Source organism: Lynx rufus, unplaced genomic scaffold (assembly GCF_022079265.1).
Source record: "Lynx rufus isolate CCGP_SWC_20201006 ecotype Redwood Valley unplaced genomic scaffold, mLynRuf1.p SCAF_6, whole genome shotgun sequence".
In the NCBI taxonomy this organism is placed as follows: Eukaryota; Metazoa; Chordata; class Mammalia; order Carnivora; family Felidae; genus Lynx; species Lynx rufus.
The window spans coordinates 142,105,310-142,131,405 of record NW_025814878.1 but is presented as its reverse complement, the minus strand read 5'-3'; the positions used below and the strand labels follow the sequence as shown (position 1 = coordinate 142,131,405).

General features: G+C 50.2%; 1 protein-coding gene across 2 annotated transcripts in view; it reads right to left on the bottom strand.

Annotated features, from left to right (window-relative positions):
* CARMIL1 (capping protein regulator and myosin 1 linker 1) overlaps positions 1–26,096 on the bottom strand; it is a 311,314-nt gene that overhangs the window by 182,198 nt on the left and 103,020 nt on the right. For both annotated transcript variants that reach the window (XM_047103122.1, XM_047103121.1), the window contains exons 3-5: positions 16,088–16,138; positions 10,884–10,943; positions 710–831 (exon numbers count right to left, since the gene is read on the bottom strand). In XM_047103122.1, the coding sequence (XP_046959078.1) occupies positions 710–831; positions 10,884–10,943; positions 16,088–16,138 (233 nt within the window). The remainder of the gene's footprint in view (positions 1–709; positions 832–10,883; positions 10,944–16,087; positions 16,139–26,096) is intronic.

Below are 26,096 nucleotides of genomic sequence, written 5' to 3'. Positions count from 1 at the left end.
TTAGGGAGCTTTCCGGCACAAGGATCCTTCTGCCTTTTGACCTCAGCCGTTCCAACCTCCCTTCCAACACCCCGCACGCTCCCTCAGGACAGACTCTGTCACCCGGGCGCATAATCCTGATGAAAAGCGCGTGAACAAAGAAACGTGAGGCTGTGCAGACACGCAAGTACGTCACTAACTTCCCTGATGTGGGCTTCCGGAAACTAAGAGGAAAATGAAAAAGAGGCTAATTTTTGTTTCTTTTCTAAGTTTTGTCTTACTGATCAGGCAAAATAATAAATTAATTAATAAAACAAGGAAAATGAAGGCTCTCACACTCTTCGTCAATACTAGACTCAAGGCCTTTCTGCAAAGCACTCAGAACCCCCCCCCCAACCGTTGGGGTAAATCTCACTGACCCCGTTGGGGTAAATCTCAAGTTCTACGAGACAGGTTTCTGCTTTAGCCTCAGGAGCAGAGGTTAAAGGGTGGCCACACCCTCTGTCACCCAAGCTCTTGAAAGTAGGGAACCTTGGAGAACCTCAGACAAAACACAGCGGCTTGAGTTAGCGTCATGTCCGCCATTTAACGGCGAAGAGAAGAGGGAGGGTGAGGGGAGGCCCCGAGGGCAGGGGCGACAGGGAGCCCCGCTGTCATTCCCGGCTCAGACAGGAGGTCCTCGCTCTCCCCCCACCCTCCACCCCACCCCTCCCGGCCCCGGGGAACTCACACTGGAGAGAGGCCAGGAAATATCCTCCGCAGGCAGGTGCCGATGTGAGCCAACACTTCGCTCACGTCGTCGGGCGACGCCATCCTCATGGAGATGCTGTGCTTGTCAGTCTCCACGACCATCTGCAAGAAGCGGGCGGACGCTGCTTAACACCGGGTCCCAGGCCGTGAGTCTGTAGCTTTAAACCAGATAAACCGCGTATTCCCACCGACATGTATCAACGCGGTACCAGCCTCTTCGGAACCGCTTCCCTAGAATAACACCCTCAGTGAAGACACAAGGAAGTGCCTGGGTAGACGGTGGAAAGGTCCAGAAACATCCAGAAACTGAAGCACGTGTCTCTAAAGGCGAAACTACAGATGCAAACAGACCCCCGCCCCACACGCACACACGCGAGGGAGACGGGCCATTCGCACTCACACACAACTTCTCCTAAGTTTTGGTTTCGTCTTGAGACGCTCCATCCCTACCGCCCAGTTGTAAGGAAGTATGCCTCCACCGGTGAGCAGGTGAGGGCAAGCTGATCGTTACCTCTTTTTCTTTTTAAACATTTTTTAAAATCAGACCCCTTACGAGATGTTTAAATGAAATGCTAAAACCTTTTGCCTGGTAGCGAAAGAAAAATCAAACGCTTGGGAACATTTCAACTTTTTTTTGTTTTTTAATTTTTTTTAACATTTACTTATTTTTGAGAGACAGGGAGAGACAGAGCAGGAGCAGGGGAGGGGCAGAGAGAGGGAGACATAGAATCCAAAACAGGCTCCAGGCTCTGAGCCATCAGCACGGAGCCCGACGTGGGGCTCAAACCCACAAACTGTGAGATCATGACCTGAGCCGAAGTCGGACGCTTAACCGACTGAGCTACCCAGGCATCCCAAACATTTCAACTTTTCTAAGAAGAGAGAATGTTGGAAAGGATTATGTGACGGGAACAAGGTAATCATGTTCGGGGTGAGGCAAAGAATCATTCCAGTGAACTGCTGGGAGATGTCCAAAGCTTACACCAAAAATGTTGACACTGAGGTCATACAGCTAGGTAAATAAATATAAATCAACCTGAAAACATAGGCAGGTCGCAAAGGGCAACAGGTTGTTTATGGACATATTTCAGATAAGAAGAATCAACTTCAATCACTTTTTTAAAAATACCATTATCTTGGATCTCAAAAAAACATTCATGTTAAACGCAATCCCTTTGGATCAAAATATCCTCACATATTTACTTCCTGCTGGTACTTACCTTGTGCAAAAATACGATGAGGGAACACTACACTTAATGTGCAACTAGCCCATGAGATTAACAAAGCAGTTTTCAGATTTGTTTGGGGCTGTCCTAAAATTAGCTAAATTAAAAGTAATCACGTGAGGACACGTGGATGACTCAGCCGGTTGAGCGTCCAACTATTGATTTCGGCTCAGGTCAAGGTGAGATCGAGCCCCACGTTTTGAGCGAGAGAAAGAGAGCATGAGTGGGGGAGGGACAGAGAGAGAGAAAGAGAGAATCCCAAGCAGCCTCTGCGCTCTCGCACAGAGCCCGATGCGGAGGTAAGATCGTGACCTGAGCCGAAACCAGGAGTCAGACGCTTAACCAACTGAGCCACCCAGGCATCCCAAATAAATAAGCTTTTAAAAAAATAAAGGAAAAGTAGTGCAATTTATGTGTCCAAATGCTGAGATCAAAGAGAAGGACTTAAGTGACCTGAGGCCTTCAAATGTCACTTTTCCACAAGCACCCCAGAGGAATCTGTCAATACGTACCGCCTCCGTGGCAGTGAGTTGGCTCCCCACATAAACAAACAAACCAACCAACCTTTTTTATCCTAATTTTCATGCGTCGGTCTTCTAGAAGGTGACCCAAGGAAGATTTCTCCCCAAAAGGGCGGCCAGCTTTGCTGTCCCCACCGGGTACTTATTGTTCAGCCCCAGGATACCTCAAGGAAGCATCTGAAGCAAACTGCTTTGTGCAGTTAGGCTCAGATGTCCCACGTGCACGTATCTGTGCGTACCCGTGGTTTACAAAGCCAGACACCCTGGGACGCAGCCACGGGGTCCACGCTCTGCAGCCCACCCCCAACACCCCACCACCGTGGGTAATGAGATTTTCCACGACAAGGCGTTTCTGCTTTCTCCCCATCTAGTGCAGCCATTCAGTGCACAGTTCGGGGGTGAGCAATCAGTAATTAGCGTCTTCTAACTCCGCTTACTCTTAACGCCTAATCATCCTTAATTGCACGGGACTGAACAGAATGACAGGGAAGAAAAGAAGGTGACAGGTCTGGAGGGGAAGAAAGGAGGCCTTCACACCCACCCCGATATAAAAGCTGTGCACGGCCCTGCGTAATAGGTCGCCACCTTTGGATCATATAAAGACTGACACAGAGGGACAGAGGTGATGCTAACACAGCCAATCGTTTCACCAGGACAAAGGACTCCTTTTCAAATACCTCTGTCCCTCCGATTTCGGCTGCGGAAAAAAAAAAAAATCAAGCCTTTGAAACAGTTCTGGCTTAGATACCCAGCAGGACATAATCCAGGACCTCCAGTGCATGTTTAAGATAATAATGTAACTGCTAGTATCTTACTTGGGAGAAGTTTCCAACCCCACCCACCTCCTTTTTTAAGTAGAACAACCTGGATAAATCTGAAGCACTTTTTTTTTTTTTGAGGGAGGGAGGGAGGGAGGGAGAGAGAGAGAGAGAGAGAGAGAGAGAGAAAGCGCACAGGGGAGGGGCAGAGAGAGAGGGGCACAGAGGATCTGAAGCAGGCTCCACGCTGGTAGCACAGAGCCTGATACGGGGCTCGAACTCATGAATTGCGAGATCATGACCTGAGCCAAAGCCAGAAGCTTAACTGACTGTGCCACCCAGACGCCCCGACCTCAAGCACTTTTTCATAAAAGCCAGCCAACGCATCTGTGAAGAGTTCTTCGTTCTTCTAACAGAAACAGCCATGAATGGTTTGCCAAAATCATCCTATGACACAGCAAACAATTAACTTTACAATTTTTAAAAAATCCTAAGTGTTTCAGTCGTACAACAACTAATCCCCAAATTCCATACCTATGAAGCTACCTAACTGCAGGTCTCAATGTATTGACTACGAACAGAAAACAGAATTTCAACAAAACTTAAACACAGAGAAAGTGCTCCGGCAACGAGATGGGGAAAACGGGATAAAAGTCTCGCATATTCTGGGGCGCCTGGGTGGCGCAGTCGGTTAAGCGTCCGACTTCAGCCAGGTCACGATCTCGCGGTCCGTGAGTTCGAGCCCCGCGTCAGGCTCTGGGCTGATGGCTCAGAGCCTGGAGCCTGTTTCCGATTCTGTGTCTCCCTCTCTCTCTGCCCCTCCCCCGTTCATGCTCTGTCTCTGTCCCAAAAATAAATAAACGTTGAAAAAAAAAATTAAAAAAAAAAAAAGTCTCGCATATTCTCACAAAGGCCAGGAAAAGAACAGCAAATGTCACATTTCAGTCCCCCAGTAACACGCACTCCCCCTGTAACACGCGCTCTGCCTCACTCACACACGATGAAATGTGAACGTCCGGGCATTTAACCTGAATTGACAAACTATAACTAAATAATGATAAAAAGCTAACCAATCCCAAAGAACATTAAAAAGAATAGAAAAAAAAAGAAAAAAGAAAAGCTCATCCTAACCCAGGGTACGGTGTGAGTGCCACATCCAGTTGTAAAACCTACAGTTTTACATTACAGAGCACTAGAGAAACCAGACGTTGAGGTTCCTGAGGTGACACAGGGTACATCTTTCATCCTCTGCGACACAAGGCAATCAAATGTCCACCCCTGATACCCTGAGTCCCAATAGTCGTGTGTGCGTGTGTGTGCATAAGTGTGTGCATAAGTGTGTGCATATGTGTGCATAAGCGTGTGCATAAGCGTGTGCATGTGTGTGCATAAGTGTGTGCATGTGTGTGCATAAGTGTGTGCATAAGTGTGTGCATGTGTGTATAAGTGTGTGCATGTGTGCGTAAGCGTGTACATGTGTGTGCATAAATGTGTGCACGTGTGTGCATAAGCGTGTGCATAAGTGTGTGCATAAGTGTGTGAATGCACGCGTATGTGTGCATGTGTACGTTAAGTGTGTGCATATGTGTATATGTGCATAAGTGTGTGCGGGTGCACTGCATAAGCGTGTGCACAGGTGTGTGCATGCACAAGTGTGAGTACACATGTGTGCGTGTGAGTATACATGTGGGCGCATGTGCGTGCACATGGATACGTGTGCGTGTGTGCACGTGCGTGCATGCATGTGTACACAGAGGAGTGTGACAGGGAGAGAGGTAATGCTGGAGGCATCAGTATTTACGTCTCAACAGAACCACAGAAATTTCCGAAAGCTGAGATTCTGAGGACCGGCAAGCATCATGAGCCCCTCGGTTCCGCTATGCCGTCGTCTGCAAGGCCCACACGGAACGGGAGCTAGGCGGCAGGGCTCCTCCGCTGGCACTCGCAGTGACAACGGCTCCACGGGCCCGAGGTGACCACTGTCTACTCCGTGCCTCTTTGAATGCCAGACACACTGGAGGGAAGCGACTTCCTGCGTCCCCAGGCCAGACCAGTGCCGGCAGCTGCACAGGGAAATCGGCCTTGCTGTATCCACATCCTTTCTCATAATTAAGTCCCACAGTCACATCATACTCTGAATGTGACCTTGGCATTAACATTTCAGTTAATGCCCTTCTGCTCCCATCAGAACCCCGACACCATAAACATAAACATCCCTGAATTAGGACCGTCAGGAAGGCCCTGCTTATGTCATCATTCGTGAGCAATCGTTCACTCCTGCATATGGCTGCCATTTGGGCAAACATATGGTGCTGTAATTCTTCTTCCCAACTCCAGTTTCTAGAGAATGCTAAACACACAGGATAACACGCTGCTCTCAGATGAACCATGGAAAAGTTCCAAGGATTTGTATGTAATCTCGATCAACGTAAAGTGACAATTCTGACCATTTTTTCTAGGAGTTGTTGTCAATAACTACACACACATGTGTGGGCGCACGCAAACACGCATGCATTTTCTTTATAGTTTTAAAAACTAAAGCAAAAAGTAGAATGAAGGAAACAGTAAAGATCAGAGTAGGCATCGATGAAATAGGAAACAAACTCAATAGAGAAAATCAACAAAACCAAAAGCAAGTTCTTTGAGAAGATCTATAGAATTGATAAACCTCTAGCCAAGGAGCCAGGGGTCAGAAGGGAGGGGAGGAGAATCAAACGGTCAACAGGAACGATATTCCACGATATTCCATAGATACTGACAGCATAACAAGGGGATACTACCAACACACAAGGGAGATGAAATGGATACATTTCTTAGAAGAGTCAAACCACCACAGCTCCCTTAAGAAGAAACATATGAATGCATCTATATCTATTAAAGAAACAGAATTTGTAGTTAAAAAACTTCCCCAAGGAAAAAACTCCAGGCTCGGATAACATCACTAGTACTTTCAGCCAAACATTTAAAGAGTTGGTTATTCTCAATTTTTCTAAAAGTCCAAAGAGAAGGGACTAGTTCTGAGTCCACGATCACTCTAATACAGAAAGCAGACAAAAACTTGGTTTTAAAAAGAGAAAACTACAGTCACTGTCATTAACATAGATGCAAAGATTCCTTGCAAAATTTTAATAAATAGAACCCATCAAAATACAAAATGGATAATACACCATAACCAAGTAGGGTTAATCCCAGGAATGAAAGGTTGAATGAATATCCGGAAAATCAATCAATATAATTCACCACATAAACAAACTAAAAAGAAACAGAAAAACACAATCATAGAGAAAAAAACATTTTTTTTTTGACAAAACACAAGACTAATTTCTGATAAAAACCCTCGGCCACCTTGGGGTCACCTGGGTGGCTCGGTTAAGCCATCCGACTTCAGCCGGAGTCATGATCTCGCAGTCCGTGGGTTCGAGCCCCTCGTCGGGCTCCGTGATGACAGCTCGGAGCCTGGAGTCTGCTTCTGATTCTGTGTCTCCCTCTCTCTGTCCCTCCTCCACACACTCTGCGTCTGTCTGTCTCTCTCTCAAAAATAAATAAACATTTTTAAAAAAACTTCAAAAAAAAAAAAGGAAAAAGAAAGTCTCAGCCACCTTGGAACAGAAGAGAAACTTCTCAACCAGAAAAAGGGCATCTATGAAAAACCTACAGCTAACATCACACTTAGTGGAAGAAGGACGCTTTCCCTCCAAGGTTGGGAAGAGAACAAGGATGTCTGATCCCAGCACTTGTGCTCAGCACTGATCTGGAGGTATCAGCGGGGCCAGTTAGCAGGGGCCGAGATTTTATTTTACCCCGCCTGGAACCCAGTAAGTTAGCCTGCTGCTATTTGGTGAACGTCAGCAGGAGACAGGAGACCTCTGGGTGAGACAGAAGCGACTTTCTTATTCACGGCATAGCACACGGCGTGAGTCCCAAGTGCGCACAGATTCTCCCTGACCCCAAAGCCCCACAGGGCGACACAGAGGGCTCAGGGAGATGCCCGCACACACACAGCGATGCTTACAGGGAAGGAACCTCTGAACTTGGGTAACCTACGCTTCTCAGAGTGAACAGTAAGCGAGCCTGCTGTTTGTCCATAAGGGAAACATGCCACCACGTCACACGGGTGCTTGCAGGGGACACAGTCCTGAGAAGCAGCCTGGGTGGAGAGCAAGTCACAGCAACGAATCCCCGGCGTACCCAGCGAGACAGGCAGGAGCGCAAGAGACCCACAAGGAAGGCCTCCCAACAGCAGTAAGGCAAGAAAAAGAAAGAAAAGGCATCGATACTGCAAGACGAAGAAGCAAAATTGTCTTTATTCTCAAACAACACCATCGTCTATGGGGAAAACGATCAAACCCATTTTTAAAAGCTACTAGAATGGAGGTGCCTGGGTGGCTCAGTCGGTTAAGCATCCGACTCTTGATCTCAGCTCAGGTCTTGATCTCAGGGACGTGAGTCCAAAGCCCCACACTGGGCTCTGTGCTGGGCATAGAGCCTACTTAAAAAAAAACCCCAAAGCTACTAGAGCCAACAGGTGAGTGCAAAAAGGTGGCAGGACAGAAGATCGTGGTATGTCTATACACTGGCAAGAAGCAATTAGGAACCAGAATTTAAAACAATATTGGAGGGGCGCCTGGGTGGCGCAGTCGGTTAAGCGTCCGACTTCAGCCAGGTCACGATCTCGCAGTCCGGGAGTTCGAGCCCCGCGTCGGGCTCTGGGCTGATGGCTCGGAGCCTGGAGCCTGTTTCCGATTCTGTGTCTCCCTCTCTCTCTGCTCCTCCCCCGTTCATGCACTGTCTCTCTCTGTCCCAAAAATAAATAAAAACGTTGAAAAAAAAAATTAAAAAAAAAAAAATAAAACAATATTGGGGCGCCTGGGTGGCGCAGTCGGTTAAGCGTCCGACTTCAGCCAGGTCACGATCTCGCGGTCCGGGAGTTCAAGCCCCGTGTCAGGCTCTGGGCTGATGGCTCGGAGCCTGGAGCCTGTTTCCGATTCTGTGTCTCCCTCTCTCTCTGCCCCTCCCCCGTTCATACTCTGTCTCTCTCTGTCCCAAAAATAAATAAACGTTGAAAAAAAAAATTAAAAAAAAAATAAAAAAATAAAATACTATTTATAATAGCATCAAAAAATACAAAATACTTGCGAATAAATCTGACAAAAGATGTGTAAGACCTGTAACACTGAAATCTATGTAAAACACTGTTGATGGAAATTAAAGATGACCTAAATACGTGTAGAAATACATAGTTTTCTTGGGTCAGGGACTCCGTACTGTTAAGATGTCAATTCTCCCCAACTTGATTATAATATCAATCAACATCTCAGCAGCCTTTTCTGTAGAAAGTGAGCTGAGTCTCAAATTCACAGGGAATTGCAAAGGACCCAGAATCACTACACAACTTTGATAAAGAAGAACCATCTTGGAGGACTGACACCCTCTGAGCGAGTCTTACTATAGAGCTATAGTAATCAAGACCGTGTGGCAGTGGCACAAAGACAGACCAACAGACCAGAGGGGAGAGATTCAGAGTCCAGAAACAGACCAACACTTACATGAACAACAAAAGTGAAAGCCAGTTCAGTGCAGAAATAACGGTCTTTCAGATAAGCGAATATCCTACAGGTAGGATGAAAGAAAGGAAAGAAGGAAGGAAGGAAGGGAGGAAGGGAGGAAGGGAGGAAGGGAAGAAAGAAGGAATGAAGGAGAAAGAAAGAAAGAAAGAAAGAAAGAAAGAAAGAAAGAAAGAAAGAAAGAAAGAAAGAAAACAAGAAGGAAAGAAAGAAAAGAAGGAAGGAAGGAAGGGAAGAAGGAAGGAAGGAAGGGAGGGAGGAAGGGAGGAAGGAAGGAAGGAGAAAGGAAGGAAGGAAGGAAGGAAGGAAGGAGAAAGAAAGCAAGAAGGAAAGAAAGAAAAGAAGGAAAGAAAGAAAGGAAAGAAAGACAGAAAGAGAAAAAGAAAGAAAAAAAGAAAGCAAGAAGGAAAGAAAGAAAAGAAGAAAGGAAAAAAAGAAAGAGAAAAAAAGAAAAAGAAAGAAAGCAGGAAAGAAAGAGAAAGAAGAAGAAAGAAAGGTCGGTCTATATGTTGCTTTATATACAGAAACCATCTCAAAGTGGACCATAGACCTAAATGTATAACATAAAGCTATAACACTTCCAAAAAACATGGAACATTCTGTGACCTCGGTTTGAGCAAAGACTTATTCAACGACACCAGCACAATCCATAAAAGAGAATACTGGCAAATTGGGCGTCATCAAAATTTAAAACTTGTGCCCTTTGAAAAGTACTGCAGAGAAAATGAAACGCCAGGGCTCAGACTAAGAAAAAATATGTATAAATCAGGTATCTGATAAGGGATGTGTATTCAGAATGCAGAAAAGGAATCTTCATCAGAAAACAAACAACTCAATTCTAAAAGATGGCCAAACATTTAAACGGACACTGGGACAGGGAGACAGATGATGGGCAAACGGGCAGATCAAAAGATGTTCAGTATCTGTAGGCGTTAGAAAAACGTAAGTTAAAACTACGATCGGAAAGCATCACGTACTTTCCGGAATGGCGAAAATGAAACACACGGGCCGTGCCAGGGCCAGGAGGGGGTGGAGGGGCTGGAAGCCCCGCGCTCTGTCGGTGACACTGTCAAATGGTGCAGCCACCTTGGGAAACGGTTCAGTAGCTTCTTAGAAAGGGAAACAGGCACCCAGCCTCCAGTTCGGCCGCCCCGTGCCTAAGTACCCACCCGGGGGAAAGGAAAAGCCTACGCCCAATCAGAGCTGTACGCATAGGGGTTCGTGGCAGCTTGACTTGGCCAAGGACGTCAACAACCCAACTGTCCGTCACCGGGAGAACGGGGACAGGGCCACAATACAGCCACACAATGGAACACGCTGCAACAATACGAAGGAAGTATGGAGACACGCAACAAAGTATAATCCATCCCCAAATAATTATACAGGCAGAGAGAAGGTGGTCAATGAAGAGTACACACACTAGGATGCCATTCAGACAAAGTGTTAGAAAATGCGAACTCTTCTCCGGTGGCAAGGGGCAGGCGCCCGCAGACAGATGGGGGGCGGGGGGCAGGAGTGAGTGTTTACAGGGGGAGGGTACGAGGAGCCCACGGGGTGAGGACTAAGTCGGCTGTCTTCATTGTGGTTAACGGGTTCCTGGGTACGCATACGTCAGAACTTACCAAATCGTACACTTCAGTTCCCTGCTTATTACTTATTACAGCGCGACAAAGCTGTTTTTAAAAATCTACATTTTATTAGGACCCCAAGAATTCCTAGATCGCTATATTCCCAGAAAGACCTCAGACAGTGCCATATAAGACCTGTGGGATTTTACTAAACCGTGTCGTCCAGAATCTCTAAGGAACAGTACTCTGACGTTTCACATAAAAGCTAATTAGTTCTTCTCAGACCGAGTTACGGAGAAAGCGTTTTCTTTACCAGAACAAAATCCCAGACCCTCCCCACACGGCCCCCTGTGCGATCTCTCATTCAGAAACTTCCATTTTCCCCCGTCTTGTTTTTCTATATCATCTCAAGAGAATCTCAACACCGGAACCAAAACAGGGGGTTCCCGGTTTCGGGAACTCGAGATAGGTCACCGCCGTTCAATCACGGCAACCAAGGAGCTGTTGTGGCACTCACCTGAGCGGGCCTGCCGCAGCTGACACCATGAATCTCCAAATAGCTGAAGGTTAACTCGAGCTGCAATTGAAATAAAGACCCGTAATGAATGAGGGGTGCAAAACCTATAAATTCAAGGTAAAAATGCTCCAATTAGAAAGTCCAAGAACAAAACAAGGCACTGGACATCTTCTGGAGGCAGGCTGGTTTCAGATCTCCATTTATGAATTAAGACATGACCTTGGGGCACCTGGGTGGCTCAATGAGCAAAGCGTCCGACTCTCGGTTTCAGCTCAGGTCATGATCTCACAGCTCATGGGATCAAGCCCCACGTCGGGCTCTGTGCTGACAGCACAGAGCAAGCTTGGGATTCTTTCTCTCTCTTTCTATCCCCGCCTTCCCTCACTCGTGGTCTCTCTCTCTCTCTCTCTCTCTCTCTCTCAAAATAAATAAATTTAAAAAAAAAAAACAAAAAAAGATATGACCTTGATTTATCCTAATTCAGAATAAGTATTGGTCACTTTACTGAAAGGCTGAAAGGAAGGTCCAAGTCTGACTTTAAATTTCATCCAGGGGCAAAGTCAAGGGGAAGTTCTCACACTTGCACTCCAGCATTTCTTCACTGAGAAATGAACGTATAAAGCGAGCCATCTAAACATACACTTTTCTCCTAGTTCAAAATTTTGCCTCAGAAAGTCCCATCGAGATAAAGACAATGTTGGTTTTCTTTTCCTTCTAAACCCTTTCCCCTCTGGGTTATACTCCCTCTACCGTCTCATAGAAATTCATATTTTGAACGGACTTAGAAAAACACAGTATGTAGGAATTTTAAACCATGGTTCAATGAAACACACAGAGTTGAGTCAAAATCTACGTCTCTCTGTGTGCAGATAAACAATGATTTATTTCCTTCCCAAGTAACAGGTGACCCTTTCTCTCTTTTCCTGTAATCAGCATTTCTTTTTTCTTCAATATATCTCCAGTCCCACATTTTTCCTATTTTTCCTGGACAACAGGAAAAATCTCTCCCCCCGTTTTGCAGCCTTCCATCTGACTACAGCAGTCGCACGGCACCCGATGACAGGACTGCATTAGATCCGTTTGCTTGACCTCTTCCCCTTAAAACCAGAAATGCCAGGGGGGAAGCATCCACCCATAACCAAGCCCACGAGACCCTGAGTTCTGCCCCCTGGTGCCGTACTGTACCTTATTGCATCTGGCAGGATGAACCTGAGAACACAGAACCCCTGAATCTCCCGTTAAATCTCTTGATGTACAGTGTTGAGGACCAGAGGTAGAAAAGGTATTCTTTCATTATTCACTCAGTCAACCAACAGACGTGAATGGAAGACCTGCTATGTGCCAGGATTGGAACTGGAAAGAGGAACGAGACATTTCTCCTGTCCTCCGAGAGTCAAATGTGGCATTGGAGGCACATTTTAAACATTCTATTCAGAGGGCACCTGGGTGGCTCAGTCAGTTGAGCATCCAAGTCAATTTCGGCTCAGGTCATGATCTCGCGGTTCGTGAGATCGAGCCCTGAGTTGGGCTCCAGGCTGACAGCATGGAGCCTGCTTAAGATTCTCTCTCCCTCTCTCTCTCTGTTGCACGTGTGCACCTACACTTCCCCTCCCTAAAATACCTACATACACACGTTCTATTCGAGTACAAGTCTTCACACCTATAATTATCAGGATCGATACTTGGTTGGGTTTTGAAAAGTCATTTCAAGCAGGGAATGATTTTCTAAAAAGTACACACACCTACCTTCAGTTATTTCAAATTAAAACTTATAAACGTCGTCTCATTTCCTAGCCTTCGATACAACGTTCAAGTTTCTTCTTGGGGTAAAGCCCACTGGCTGGTGCTATAATGGCATTTCCTCTGGGGGCCACACCCTTAAATGTAGGGTACCCAACGTCCAATTCAAGGCTCAGTCAGTTAAGCGTCCAACTTGGGCTCAGGTCATGAGCTCACGATTCATGGGTTCGAGCTCCACGTCGGGCTCTGTGCTGACAGTGCAGAGCCTGCTTCAGATTCTTTCTCCCTCTCTCTCTGCCCTCCCTGACTCACACTTTCTCTCCCTTCCAAAATAAGACAGTAAATAATTAAAAAATAAAAAAATAAATTAAACTAAATTAAATTTTAAAATGGCGAGAGAACTTGAAGACACTGGCAAGGCAATTTGAAGGCATAAATTTGCTGAATTGTTATCTGCTCCCCATCACCCCAGCCTTTAACCATTGTCTGGTCCTTACCAAGACCCTAATTTTTTTTTTTTTAATAATTCACCTTTATCAATACTCAGTATTGCACAGATGCTCTCTCCTTTTGCAGCCTTTTTCATTACTATGTGAAATATCTTTAATTAAATAAACTTACTATGGTAACCCTAAGCAAGAATAGGTTTAGAAGCAAACCACCTCGGCTCGGTGGGAGCCTGGCACCCTGGCATCTCCTGGCACCCTGGCGTCTCCTCCAGCTGGAGGGAGCAGGTGTGAACAGGTGCACGCTCTCACAAGCCAGCAGACATAAAGTGCAGCTGGCCTCGGTCGGCACCACCTGGGATGGCCCGGGCAGCTTTGATCAGCTCGGCCGAGTGAGGTCAATTGAGATGTTCCCGCCGCCCCAAAGGACTGTCACCAGGAGAAGCTACGTGTCAGGGAGCCAGGAAAGCATGGAGATGGTTCAGCGAAGCCCGGAGGAATGACTTCAAGGGTGTCAAGCAAAGAAGGGGCAAAACGGGGACTCCCGGCCATTTGCAAGGGCACGGAGGCACGCGAAGAGCGAGGACGAGGCGGAAACCACAAGGAGAGACTGTAGGGTCCCCAGTCCGTATGTGAGCACAAGCTGCGTCCAGGATTCGGCAAGCGTCCCACCAGCGACACCTAACAGTGAGGACGCCGTGTCTAGGACGTACTGGGAGACGCAACAAGGCTCAGATCGCTGTCTCCAAGCTGGTCCTCACAGCGTAACAGTGCCTCACCTCGCCCACCCCACCCAGCCCACCCCGAACAGTGTGAGGAATGGCACCCAGCAGCGGGCGGGAGGAGCCGGGACGCGTGTGAGACAGAACCACCCAGGTTAGCCCCTGGGTAGACAGGAGGAAGGAGTTGGCATGGCCTATCAGCAGCCTCCACCACTCACCTCCCCCAGCCCCAGAGCAAGTCCCCTCCCACAGCCAATAAGCAAACTTACAAGTGATCACGTGACCACGCGAGTGTCCTGTAGGACCGCCCCCCACTCCATGGGCAGCAGCTCAAGCCACGCCCACACACCTTTCCCACCTGTTGCCTTCCCCCCCCCCAAATACCCCGGCTCCCCAAAGCACAGCCCCTATGCCCCGCTCCCCAAAGCACTCCACTCCACACCCCTCTCCCCACAGCACTTCTCCTATCACCCCTGCTTCCCAAAGCACTCCCCCCCAAACCCCTATACCCCAAAACAGCCCCCTCAGCCCTGCCCCCCAAAGCACTGTGCTCTTCCGTGCCGCTAAACACTGACCAGGAGACCCCTTCATCTGCCTGGTTCACGTGGGGCAATCCTTCAACCCAGCTTCTCTGAGGGTCTGTCCCCGATCTGACAATGACCCAACTCCCATCCCCGAAAGCAGAGCTAGGGCTATCTCGGTGATAGCAAAGTTTTATTTCTTCTTTGAGGTACCTGCTTTGTGATTCATTTCTATTCTGTCCATTTGACTGCTTATGTGGTACATTTCACAGAAAGACAAAAGAAAACAAACGTCTGATCGGCCCCCAGAGAGAAGAGATCTATGTCATAACCAGTACCTATTATGCAGCACTGTTCTGAATGTAATTATTTCCCCAGAAAGTTAATGTCACTGACATAGGTTTTCCTTCTCAGCCCAGGCCACTTACTGGGGCACCAGAAACCAGCCTTGTCTAAGGGGGAGTCCTGAACACACATCACTGGACGAAAGACTGCTTTTCTGTATTTGTGATGCGGACAATATCAGACATCAGAACCAACGTCCGGACCACCCCGGTCCGGCCAACTTGGACCACGAGGGACATCACAGGACAAACCAGACCTTCACTCGGGGCAGAGCAAGGATGGGGCAATGTGGGATAAACCGGCAAAAGAGAGGCAGGTGACCTCCCAGGAGGTAAGACACTTCTGCATCACAACATTTTTACATCGGGTGAACGTTTTATTCAGGGGCCTCCTACTCAACAGGCTACTTGACTATTTCTCAAGCTCATCAAATTTCCTTCTGCAATTAATTTTTTACCAGTGGGATAACGGCTCATTCGCTTCCTTACGGCCTGGCCTGCCTTCAGGTGTCTTAACATATGGGTAACAGTCCAACACTGTGCACATAACAACTGGTTTCATTTGTAACACATTATAAACATACAGACGCACTTCACATTACCAAAAGGGGTGGGGACCAGTGGTCTCATTCCTCAGGGAAACTTCGTGAAATTTAGCGTCTGTGTAATCAGAAAGGAAAAGGGCAGGGGCGCCTGGGTGGCTCAGCCGGTTAAGCTATCCGACTTCAGCTCAGGTCATGATCTCACAGTTCACGAGCTCGAGCCCCATGTCGGGCTCTGTGCTGACAGCTCGGAGCCTGGAGCCTGCTTCGGATTCTGTGTCTCCCTCTCTCTTTGCTCCTCCCCCACTCATGTTCTGTCTCTTTCTCTCTCTCAAAAGTAAATAAAGGAAAAGGGCAGCAGGTACCCGAAGGCCTGCACTGGCACACGGCGGGACGGTGTCTTGGCAAAATGAAACGGATCCTTTACAGAACAAAGTGGTGTCGCATTGCTTTGCAGGGGGCACCGGAGTGCACGCAGAAGGGCGGAGGCGGCGACACTTCTGGGAACGCACTAGTGACGACGGGCACTTCCCACACGTCAAAGCCTAGGAAAATCTGCCATCACAGGACCGGAGGAAGTGAGAGCCGGACTTGAGGGCAGTGTAAACCAGGCCCCGGGAGAGAGAAAAACTGACCGGAAGCCACAAGCCTCAGGGCTGCGGAGCACAAAATGTGTTGCCACTTTTCTCGGGATGCTTTCGCACAAGAGGAGGGGAAACGATGGAGTAGAAACTGTCATCGCAACGCTCGGGTGCTTTCTGGGGAGAAGGAAGGGAAATACGGGTATGCTAAGAACACTCTGGACACTGCCTAAGTTGTGTCCACTGAAGAGGGAGTGTGTGTGTGTGTGTGTGTGTGTGTGTGTTGGAGGAGATGCATCGCCACTTACCTTGGTGGGGATTCGTGCCGTCACGAGGAAGGCTCGGCATGACGTAAGCACCTGCAGAATAGGAAGACAGCATCAGTATAAGTACCACCAAGTGGGACTGATGGGTTTGGGCTTTACCCACAGAACAGAATGGCACAGGAGTCTCGAGAGGCCACGGGGCTGGGTTCCTGGCCTGTAAGAAGAATCGGTGAATCAGGACAGCCTCCTGGCCACGTAGAACTCGTTTTCCTCAAGAGTCACCGCGTGAAGGTCCAAACTGAACAAATCACTTATGAAATCTCAAGAGGAGCAGTCCAATCAACAGCCCAAGGGACCAAGAGATTACTTCCGCTGAGTGAGCGCGACAGGTCTCTGGGATGTTAAGACACAGAGACCCTGCATACAGTCGTGAGCCCCGCCCCCCCCCCATATCAGCAGCAGACTGAATGAAGAAGCCTAGGGCTCTGTGACACCTTCCTCACCACCGCCACCCACATTTGCCCGCTTCCACTCCCTGTGCATGAGCGGAGAACATTCACACAGTGCACAGACAGCGTATCAGGGGATGCTTCCAAGGTGTCCCCAGCTGTGTTTCTCAGCTGGGCCTCCCCCAGTCCTCGAGAGAACACTTATGGAGGTTTCGATTCCAATACTCCACTAAGAACATCTATGCAGTCCACAGGGCCCCACATGCTTCTAGGACCCCTCTTAGCCAGCAGAAGCCCTTGTGAATACAAAGAGGTTGGAAATGGTTTGAACTCATCCCCGGAGCAGGGGTCCCAGTCCACAACCGCCAAGGTCAGAATATGGTGCCACTCTGCAGCTTGGAGGTCTGGGCAGGCCCCAGGGCCTTTGCACTGAAGAAAGGAGTCTCCAGTACTTAAGTTCTTTTTTTTTTTTTTTTTTTTATTTTTGAGACAGAGAGAGACAGAGCATGAACGGGGGAGGGTCAGAGATAGAGGGAGACACAGAATCGGAAGCAGGCTCCAGGCTCTGAGCCATCAGCCCAGAGCCCGACGCGGGGCTCGAACTCACGGACCGCGAGATCGTGACCCGAGCTGAAGTCGGATGCTGAACCCACTGAGCCACCCAGGCGCCCCTCCAGTATTTAAGTTCTGATGGGAGGACTGGCTTCTTCGTTTCTCAAAGAACTTCCTCATCGCTGAATTTATTACTTACAACACAGCCCACACATTTCTCTCTTCCAGGGGGTCTTGTAGGAGCAATCCCCGGTCTCTTCGAGAATCTTCGGCCCACCAAATTCTCTGCACAGGGCCAGATCACAGAGCTCACGTGCCAGAAAGGACTCAGTATCACCTGGTGAGTGACCTGAAACCCCGCTGCGTACCGCCATCTCAGCTTCTAATCTAAGAGCAGGTTCCACAGAAACTCGTCTTTGCTGGGATCACGCCAGAGCTGGAGACGGAAGCTGGAGCTCCGGACCCCCAATCTAGAATCTTTTCAGACGAGCAAGAAACTCAACGGCACAAGCCCCAGACAGCAACGTGCAGCCTTTTCGGTATTTCGATAAATGTATCAAGCTCTGTGAACGTTCCTTCCAACAGACGTTGGTCCCACAACACCCAGGATCACGTCAGAAGCACACGAGCAACCACGGCCAATACTGCCGGGTACGCTGTTCTAACAGGCTTGTGCGCCCCATCTCCTTGAGTCCTCATAGCACCCTAAGAGCTAGCCTGGACACCGTTATCACCCCCATTTTAAGAAGAGGAGACTAAGACGCACAGAGATGATGGAACTCGCCCGGGTGACCCAGCAAGCGGGTGGCCGAGCTGAGACTTGAACCTAGCATGCTCTGGGTCCAGAGACCGGGCTGCTGATTCCTTACGCGGACTCTCGAAATTCCAGAACCCACTTCCAGGTGGTCCTCACCCATGCAAACACGGATGAGCCACAGAGCTTTAAAGCCGGAAGGAAACAGCGAGGTAAAAGCGTCATCAACAGGATGAGGGATGTTGGAGGTGCCGAGGAAAAGAGCCAGTCCCTACTGGTCTGCCTGCCTGTCCGTGCGTCTGTCTTCTAGGTGCCTCCCTGATCCCGTCTGTGCAGCTCTCAGTCTGTCTGCGTCCCTCCCCTCCCCTCACTCCTCGCTCTGCTGTGGCTGCCACTGTCCCCAGCACACTCCCCTCCCCCCTTTCTCACCCTCTCCTCCTCCTCCAGCACCCGCCCCTGCCTCAACTCCGCCCTCACTTCCCGGGGCTTCCCAGATGCTAATCTGCTAATCTGTGAGCCTGCAACTTATTCATGCCTACTGCCAAACAGCAGACGCCAACCACGGAAGGAACACCACATTCTGGAAGGATAGTTCATCTGTAACACAGTCACGGAGAAACTTGCACATAACACGAATAAAGGTGACAAGGCACCTTTGACATGGCGAAACAAGGAACGCGTGGGTAATTACAAGGCCCCCTGTGGGGATCTACTTCAGAAGTCTCGGAGACTGGTCTCCCACAAGCATCCCAACGGCTGATGTGAGCACGAGGTGCGGGCCGGCCTTCCGCCCTTCTGTAAGTGTTGTACTTTGGGGACTAAAGTCTCCCGCAAGCAGCCAAGGCATCACATGACCTGCCTGCCCTCTCTTGACCAGCCCTTTCCTGATCAGTCAGCACAGGGCGCTTCTAGGGGCCACTGGGAGAGTATGAACTGGGTCACTACTTTGTAAGTTTATTTATTTATTTTGAGAGAGAGAGAGAAAGCACGCATGGGGAAGGGGCAGAGAGAGAGGGTCCCAAGCAGGCTCCACGCTGTCAGTGCAGAGCCCAACATGGGGCTTGAACCCACAAACCATGAGATCATGACCTGAGCCGAAATCAAGAGTCGGATGCTCAACCGACTGAGCCAGCCGGGTGCCCCGGGGTCAGTACATTTCTTTAAAAGAGAGGGGAAGAGGGGGCGCCTGGGTGGCGCAGTCGGTTAAGCGGCCGACTTCAGCCAGGTCACGATCTCGCGGTCCGTGAGTTCGAGCCCCGCGTCGGGCTCTGGGCGGATGGCTCAGAGCCTGGAGCCTGTTTCATATTGTGTCTCCTTCTCTGTCTCTGCCCCTCCCCCACTCACGCTCTGTCTCTCTGTCTCTCAAAAAATAAATAAATGTTAAAAAAAATTAAAATCGGGGCGCCTGGGTGGCGCAGTCAGTTAAGTGTCCAACTTCAGCCAGGTCAAGATCTCGCGATCTCGCGGGATCTCGCGATCTCGCAGTCCGTGAGTTCGAGCCCCGCGTGGGGCTCTGGGCTGACGGCTCAGAGCCTGGAGCCTGTTTCCGATTCTGTGTCTCCCTCTCTCTCTGCCCCTCCCCCGTTCATGCTCTGTCTCTCTCTGTCCCAAAAATAAATAAACGTTGAAAAAAAAAATTTAAAAGAGGGGAAGAAACTCAGAATGTTCACGTGCATCCACCTTTTGAATGACGAGCAATCAATCTCTTGGCCACAGGTAGACATACGAGGTTCTCACGATCACTTCTGCCTCCCCTCGGGCAACAACCCCGTTCGCGATCTGTGGTCCTATGTGCCAACTCGCCTTCTTGAAAAATAGTTTCTGAGTACACAGTGTCCTCCGGAATTTGGACACAGCCCAAAAGAATTTGTTTGAAAAGAGACGCATCCACGTGGGAGCCCAGGCTTTGAAGGAAGCAGCTTTGTGCCGGCTGGTCCCCATTTCTGGTGGTCACCTAGGGTCTCCGGAGGCATGAGGACCCGTCTTAGAAAGTTTGGGAGGGGAGGGGATGGAGTGGGTGAAATCCTCCAAAGCTGACCCAGCCTCTCCCGAGACTATGCCCACTTGTAAGCACAAGAGTGTAGCAGTCATTTGAAGCAAGAGTGAAAAACTACAAGCCGCTGCTCCTCCCAGAATCGTGCCTCTTGCTCCGTTGGCGCAAACTGGGCCAGTAAATGGGGCTACGCTCATGCTGGAATCCCCAAAGAACTCGGTCTCCTAGCTTTCCTACTTGGCTCCAAGAGGGTCCTGGGGCGTGCGGCCTTGGAGGTCTTACGGGCACACATACGGCTTCTAGCAGCTGAGGGGCGATCACACAGGAAACCCCCCCCCTCGATTTATCCTATAATAAGCACCACCTCGGTGCTGAGGTCACAAGCATCTTGCTCGCAGGGTGACCAAATCTTCCCATTTGCCCAGGACGTTTCTGGGCTTAAGCACGGACAATCCCAGGGTCCCAGAAACCCAGGACTCCTGCTCACCCTCCTTGCAGGGGTTTGGAATCAGGAAGGCGGATTTAAAGTCTGGCTACACCACTCGCTAGCTGCCTAACCCTGACAGAGTCAGTCAACTGCCCGATGCCTCAGTTTCCCCCTCTGTAAAACAAGAAGAATATTCCTCTGCAGGACAAATACTGTCGTTTTAAAGTAAGATACAAGTGTAGATAAAGCCCGAGCCCAGCACCGAGGAGGTCTCGGTCAAATACCAGCTCTTCTATCGTTACAGCGGGTGGGAACGCGTCTTCAATTTAGGTGGCCAAATTAGGACGAAGCAGTCACACTTACTGATTTTCAAATGATAGCTTCTGGCATCAGAAGGAGCCCACCAGGGTTCCGAGACATCGTCTAGGCTGAAATTTTCAGTTCAGTATATTTTCTTGCAAATTTAAAAAAAAAAAAAAAAAAAGGCGAGGGGGTGGGGGGATCCAAAGAAGCATTTGTGCTTCACCGAGGAACCTCAGTCACTAAGGGCAAGCTGTTACCCCCGCCCCCCTCCTCGGGGAGGCCCATTCTTCCACAGAGGTCTTAGCATGCAAACCACATTTTCAACCTCCATAATGCATTTCCTCTCCCTTTCATTGAAATGCAGGCAGCAGCCTGGTTCCCTCTGAGGCTTCTGGGTTCAACTTTTAACTTCAACATTTCACTTGGAAACACTTATAAAACTCCACCCCACCGTGGAGACTCACAGCTTAGCAGAGAAGCCTAAATTTTCTTACGGAAATGATATATAATGAGGTCGACTACAGAACCCTCTCACTGCTTGCAATGCACGCTTATTAAAAACTGAAATAAATACCCGTTTCACCCTCTTTAATAACTGCATTTGCCTACAGCCTACCGCTGCACAGGCAATCCATGAACCCATCCCTCCTCAATCCACTCTCTCGTGCAGATTACCAAGAATGCCCGTCCTTTAAGATTGGGCTCCACATGGCATTCAAAAAATGGTCTCGTACCCCCAGAGTACTCTCTAATTTGCAAGCAAATGAAATGATGAAGGCCATTTAATACATTTACCCTCTTCCAGAGGCTCCAAGTGAATCACAGACAAGACCTCATTCATCCAAGATACACACTTCAGGGAGAAAGAGGGGCAGGTGGCAAGGACCATCATCACCACTGTGGAGGTGCTGAGAGTCTTGTGAAAGATCGCCCAGAAAGTTGAGCTAGAATAAAAAGTCTCTCCCGGCCCCGAGCCTCTTAACGTCCACGGTGCACAGCCATGGGGCCCGTCACCCTCCCCGGCCGAAGCAAGAAGACACTTCACCCAAAAGGAATACAAACAATACATCCTTTTCATGCAACTTCTGGCCCCAAATCCCTTATAAAACTGGATCGCCATACTTTCCAGTATCTGTCTCTCTCTGTCATTAGTAGATGTTCCCTGACAAGGCAGTAGAGTCTATTATGGGATCTGAAAACTACAGCCTGTGGGCCAAATCCAACACCCTACCCATTTTTATGAATAAAGCTTTATTGGGACACAGCCACACCACTTGTTCAACGTATTGTCTCTGGCTGCTTTCACGCTACAAAGGCAGAGCTGAATACAAGCAACAGAGATTTTTACGGCACACAATACCTAAAATACTTACTTTCTGATCCTATACGGAAAACGTTTGCCAACCCCTGGCCTCACGGTTTAAAGGAGAAACTCTGGGGCCGGGTTGTGTGCATTTCAGTCCAAGCTTCATTACTTACTATCTGTGTGACTTAGGCAAATGACTTCACCTTCTCCGTGGCTCAGTTTCCTCTTCTGTAAAATGGGGGCAGCGATCGTACCGACTCCCACGAAGCCGTGAGGGTTAAACGGGCTCATCATTTAGCGCTCAGAGGAGTACTGGCAGATGTAAGAGCTACAATAGCATGATATTATTTGCATGTCGACATTATGATGAAAATACAAATGCCCATGACAGTATTAAACTAAGACCGTTACCCACACTTAGCCTGGATTTAGCTCAAGTAGCCGAGCGACCTAACAGAACAAGTCACGATCTTCGCGGACGTAAACATACCCGAACCGAGAACAAGGGCATTGGAACAGGTCCCTGTGTCACCTTCCTATCTCAGGGTCCGTGACTGAGGCCCCTGCTCCAGGACCCCGCTCCTCTTTGGTCTGTGTAGATGACCGGGAATGCCAAGTCCCCACTAAATGTTTGCAAAGAAGAATGAGTTCCTTCTTGGGGCCCTACTCCCTGGAATGACAGATGTTCCGTCAACAGGGGAGCAAGGCTTTTGTTCTCTAACACCTGTGCAAACCCATTTCTTTGTCACCTGGTTATTTGTGCCATTGTGCAGAAAAGGAGTGTTTTCACACAGCTCATCAGACAATCGCTTCCTTCCCTCTGCCGCCCCACGACCGCAAGCTGTAGGGCATTATCAAAGCATAAAAGAAAACAGAGTAAATGCTTCCCCACAGATGAACATGTGGCTGCTTCAAAACATCAATTCTCCTTAATGTCACTCCCTATCACATCTTCTTCTCAAAGCGCCGGCTGACACAAATCTCTGGAATGGGCCACACTGATTCTATGAGGACACATTTTTCAAGGCGGAATGATCCCTAGAAAAGGGGCCACCTCCTCGGCTATGACTAAGAGTCTGATACCCCTCAGGGTGCCGTGGGGCTCGTGTCAGGCCCTGGGGTGTGGAGGGGTCCCGCCCAGAGCTCTCGGCCCCCAGTGGGCGGTGAACTGGGGGCTCCCAGGTCTGCCTGTGGCACGTGCACTTAGGAAGGGATCAGACACCGGTGTCCCCACTATGTTCTAGATGAACTCACCAACGGTAAAGTCACAGTCGTGCGAGGAGCACAGAAAACCTGCCAGGTGGAGGTAAAGGCCATATGAACCCAATGAATTCACAAAACTTCTCCTGCTTCCCCAGTACAGGCCCAGCCAGCCTCTCCTCGACCATGAGAGTCACCAGAACCCAAGTGTAGCTAAAAGTCACAGAGCGACAAGAGTGCTGGGGAAGGATGCATCCAATTCCTTTATTTTACCGAAGGGGAAGCAGACCAGGAAGGGTTAAATGACTGAATGATCAATCAGCATCCAGGAGAGTTCCTCTGTGTTCCAAGCGACAGAATGTTAAGCACAAATATAGTTTTTAACGGATAGCTCTCATAACCCACCCCCCCAAAAAAAACCTCCCAAAAAACACAGTAAAGCAAGAAAACACCCAGAGCTCAAGAGGCACAGAAAGCAGACGGTCCCTCTGGCTGCCCTTACCGGGTGGATGGACTTTTCTTCCATGTGTGACCCCTCTCAAAATTCAAACCCCAGGGATGGGGACCTCCCAGGCATGGCATCCAACAGAGACCACAAAGAGTCACTTGAAAGAAAAGACCAGTGACAAAGAGCGCCGGGTCCAGAGGCAGTGAGCCCGGGCGTGAATTCCCACTAGACCTCTTCCTACCAGCCGTGTGACCTCCGGCAGGTTACCTACCTCTCTCTGCCCCTCCTCTGCGCACGCTTTCTCTCTCTCTCAGAATAAATAAACGTGAACAAAAAATTAAGACCTAGGAGACAGGCGCAAAGTTGGTAGACACGAAGCCAAGCCCAGCTGTCCCGCTAGGAAGAGCCAAGCCCAGATGGGCGTCCCCTGGGCTCAGCTTCCTTCACAACACCTCACACTCCAGGAAGCGGAGCCAGCCCAGGGGGGAGCACCCCCAGGGTAACTGCAGCCTCCCAGGGAATTAGAAGAGAATTTGCATTCCTGCACTGAAACCTGACACAGAGGAGGAATGGACTTGGGACCCGGGCCACTGTGAATTCACTTGAACGCTCTCCCACTTACCAATTACACAATCCCTCCGAACCTTACTCTTCTAACCTGTAAAATGGGTAGAGCACCGCGTCTGCAGGAGAGTCGTGAGGCCTCCAAAGTGGTTGTGAAACGCCAGCACTCTCTTAGACACGCTTAACCTCCTTCACACCTGAGGCCAACGCCTGGCCCAAACTCTCCACGCCCCCCTCCTGCACGCCTGTCCTCGGGGGTCACTCACGCACCCATTCGCGTCAGGGCACTGGGCTCCGGAGAGGGAGCGCCCACGTGGAGTCCGCACCCCAGGCGCCCAGAACAGCTCGCGGAGAGTAAGCGTTAGCGAGCATCGCCGTCACGCGTCCTGAGTGACTCAGGTGGCCCTCTCGTTCCTTGACCTTCCGGTCTGCTCAGTCGCTCCCAGGCCACGGTACCCATTGCTTAAAGCCGTGCCACCTCTGGATTTCTAATTCGGGCCGCCCTCTAGAACGACAACCTTCCAGCTTCTCCTCAAAGTGCGACCCGCGGGGCCCAGGGCCTGGCATCGCACGGGAGCTTGTTCAAAGGCAGAGACTGAGGTCCCCGTCCCACGCTCGCTGCATCGCATCTGCATTTACTAAGATTCCCCGGGTGACTCCTGTGCACATTACAGCTCGCCAAGCACCCGTATCTCTCCCCCCACCCAGCTACCCCACTGGGTTCCTAACCCCGGCCTGCGGGGCCCCTGAGCATCCCACGGCCTCTCTCCCCGTCAGCCCCGGCCCCTTGACCCCACCGAAACCGCACTGAAACCCTTGCCCCACCGCCCACACCTTCCTGGTGCCTTCATTCCGCCCACAGACAGAGACCTCAACTCCGGATGAACCCCCCCGGCGGCTGGTCCCGTGTGCCGAGGTGGCCGCCGAGCACAGCTGGAGAAGCCACCCAGTCCGCACGCTGACCCCACTTCCTGCAGCTGTGGACACGCTGTGCCGCCGGCTCCACTGGGAAAACAGAACTGATCAGACGGCGTCGCCGAGGACATCCCACTGCAAACCTCCACGCCAGCACCTGCCCGCCCTCCTCCTCGGCCTCTGAAGAGCCGGAAGGAAAGCCCCATCCCTCCACCGGGGCTCCCGACGACCCCCCACCGACCCGTGCTGGGACCTGCCCGTGCCTAACGTCCACAGACAGGGCGCCTGGCTGGCTCAGTCTGCTAGGCCTCCAACTTCGGCTCCGGTCATGATCTCGCGGTTCATGGGTTCGAGCCCCGCGTGGGGCTCTGGGCTGACAGCTCAGAGCCTGGAGCCTGCCTCGGATTCTGGGTCTCCCTCTCTCTCTGCCCCTCCCCTGCTCATGCTCTGCCTCTCTGTCTCTCAAAAACAAATGAACATTAAAAACCTTTAAAGCCCACAGACAGAGGTATGTAGAGCGAGAGTGAGACCGTGGACCCTACACCCCTCGGCTAACTCCCTCCCTCTGCTGAGCCCAACTTCTCAGTCAAGGGTCTGCACCCGATGTCTTCCTCTTCCGGCCCCCAAGTCCCCTCCCCTGCTGTTCAAACTGGGCTTCTGTCCCCAGAGCCCCGCGGGAACTGCTCCTGCTGAGGTCCTGACACCTGTCAGCGACACCCAGCATATGGTCTCCAGCATGCGCTCACTAGATTACTCCTCAGCACGGGCACAGCCTGATGCCTGGGCTTCTCTTTACCCCTCTCAGGTCACCGCCAGCTGTGTGCCCGCTCCCACTGCCTGCCTCCCGTGGTCTCCCACGACCACGCTCATCCCCGGCCGCGCCACACCCGGACCTCTCTGGGGTCAGATCTACCCATCCCGCCCCACCTGGATGCCCCTCCGACCGGAGAGCTCAGCACATCCTCCCCTACACTTGTGGTCTTCCTTCCAGGATCTGCTCCCCGTCCGGCAGTCTGCACGCAGGGGTGCGCCCGGCCAGCCACAGTTCCCCAGCCGGAGCCCCCGGCATCGCCGCCTTTCGTCCCTCATCCTTCGCCCAGTTCAATGCCGTCCAAACGTCCCGTAACCCGTTCACTTCTG